At 48.4% G+C, this 2,498-nt stretch overlaps 1 protein-coding gene across 1 annotated transcript in view; it reads left to right on the plus strand.

Annotated features, from left to right (window-relative positions):
- Window positions 1–2,492, plus strand: part of LOC106817565 (serine/threonine-protein kinase PLK2-like) — a gene marked incomplete at its 5' end in the record, with an annotated part of 14,901 nt that extends 12,409 nt beyond the window's left edge. Inside the window, 1 exon segment of the mRNA XM_014822240.1 lies at window positions 1,271–2,492. Coding sequence (XP_014677726.1) covers window positions 1,271–1,509 — 239 coding nt within the window.
- Between the last annotated feature and the right edge of the window lie 6 nt (window positions 2,493–2,498).

The following is a 2,498-nucleotide window of genomic DNA, read 5'->3' on the forward strand; positions in this document are numbered from 1 at the left end:
TGTCGCTGCACTGTCGCTGCATTGTTGCTGCACTGTCGCTGCATTGTTGCTGCATTGTCGCTGCACTGTCGCTGCATTGTTGCTGCACTGTTGCTGCTGCACATGGTGATTAATTTGTCGTGCCAAGCGATGCTGACCTCCCAGTGACCCTTCCTAATACACATCTCTAGAGAATTCCTGCTGAACAGTAACCAGCTCTTGCTCCTCTGCTACCAGTCTGTGGGGCTGAAACCTTGGGCTGCTTGAAGCTAGCAGGGGTGGTCTGATGTGCTCATGCATTAGTGTAACCAGACATTACATGACAGTCCTGAACAACAACTAATTAAAACGAGAATAAGGTAACAGCATAAATTAAACAGTACCTTCATTTCACAAAACGAACAAGAGTAATCCAGAGTTTAGGATGAAAAAAGAATGCTTTGTTATTGCTGGGTGGTAGTGCTGAAAGAAAGCCACTTACTTGAGGATTTGCTAATCGGGTGTTACTGTGTGTGTGCGAGGTTTTGTGAATATTTCTGTCTGGCTTTGAATAGGTCTTCAGCTTCAAATAAGCTGTCACATAAATCTGTAACTACTTGACAATGCATTGATCCGTTTAAGTAAAGCTGGAAGAACTGAGTTGTTGAAATTTAATTTACTCTTCCGAATGCCACAGCTATATCCTGCATGCCTCTCTCAGACTAGGTTGCCTGCTACAGTACAGTACAGTACAGTACAGTACAGTACAGTACATTACAGTACAGTACAGTACAGTACAGTACAGGTTGCCAGCTACAGTACAGTACAGTACAGTACAGTACAGTACAGTACATTACAGTACAGTACAGTACAGTACAGTACAGGTTGCCAGCTACAGTACAGTACAGTACAGTACAGTACAGTACAGTACATTACAGTACAGTACAGTACAGTACAGTACAGGTTGCCAGCTACAGTACAGTACAGTACAGTACAGTACAGTACAGTACATTACAGTACAGTACAGTACAGTACTGTACAGGTTGCCAGCTACAGTACAGTACAGTACAGTACAGTACGGTACGGTACAGTACAGTACGGTACAGTACAGTACAGTACAGGTTGCCAGGTACAGTACAGTACAGTACGGTACAGTACAGTACAGTACAGGTTGCCAGCTACAGTATTTACATCGTTATTACATCATCAGTAAATCTTATCAGAGAGGAACCTTTTCAAAATCTGTGGCATATCTACAGCTACTGTAGACGTAGGATATCGTGCATGGTGATTGGTCGACTGAGGCTGTGACCTTACTGTGACCCCCCGTCTTTCCAGATCAACTTCTTCAGTGACCACACGAAGGTGATCGTGTCGAGTGAACAGGACGGCCACTACGTGTCGTTCATAGACGAGCAACGTCGCGCGTACACCTACCGCGCCGTTCAGCTCGCGCACTTCGGCTGCTGCTCCCCCGTCCTGCTCTCCCGCCTCCAGTATGTGCGTGACGTCGCCAAGGGTCTCGGAGAGGAAGAGGGCGCCTCGCTGTGACAAGTGAACAGTCGTCCTGTGACAGAGGGCGCCTCGCTGTGACAAGTGAACAGTCGTCCTGTGTCAGAGGACGCCTCGGGGTGAATGTTCACAGGGACACCTTGCTGCGAAGGAAAAACTAAATCCAATTTAGGTTTAGGGGTCCTGCATGGTTGGCATGGCAACGGTAGCTGTTAGAAGTGAGGCTGTGTCTGCCATGGAGACTGGGTTGTGAGGAAGTGAGAGAGAAACGTGGAGAGATGTAGGGCTGCATATAGGAGGCAGATAGAGAGAGGTAAAGCTCCGTTTATCCGTCATTGGTTTGCGATGTTTGAGCAAGGAAGGCATTGTACGAGAATGAGACGTATAATAGATAGTTGTCATGATTCCGTGATAGATGGCGCTAGCGGTTAGATGCGGTAACGGAGTAGGGATGGCAGGATAACAGCTAGTCTTGCCACTCGTCACAGATTACTGAAGGCTGCTAGACATCTCACAGCCTGTTGTTTTCATCGTTTGTTCCTTTCAACTATTGTCGAGGGAGAGTGTAGCCAATCTCCTGTGATATTAAACTAGTGTTATAGACCACCAGGGGGCGGCACGTCCTCGTTATTGTCTCCCGAACGCTCACCGAATTGCAGGTGCTGCTGGGTTTCAGTAAGACACGTATGCAATCAAAATGTAAAAATGTAGTCGTAGAAATGGCGTATGCCTTCGACATGAGCTCCGGGTGATTGATAACCTGGCAATGACCCGAGGTCACGGGGTCACGGGGTCGTGTGGGGGTCACCTATCCACAAGTCGCAATCGATGATCTCAAGACTTATGAGCAGATGAGGTGTAGTTAGTCTGTTAGTTCATTAGTGTTGTTAGGCAGAGAGACGGCTAACGTATGGGCAGGCGTGCGCGCGTGCGTGCGGCTAACGTACGGGCAGGCGTGCGCCTAAAGTACGGGCAGGCGTGCGCGCGTGCGTGCGGCTAACGTACGGGCAGGCGTGCGCGCGTGCGTG

Source organism: Priapulus caudatus, unplaced genomic scaffold, assembly GCF_000485595.1.
Source record: "Priapulus caudatus unplaced genomic scaffold, Priapulus_caudatus-5.0.1 Scaffold1772, whole genome shotgun sequence".
In the NCBI taxonomy this organism is placed as follows: Eukaryota; Metazoa; Priapulida; class Priapulimorpha; order Priapulimorphida; family Priapulidae; genus Priapulus; species Priapulus caudatus.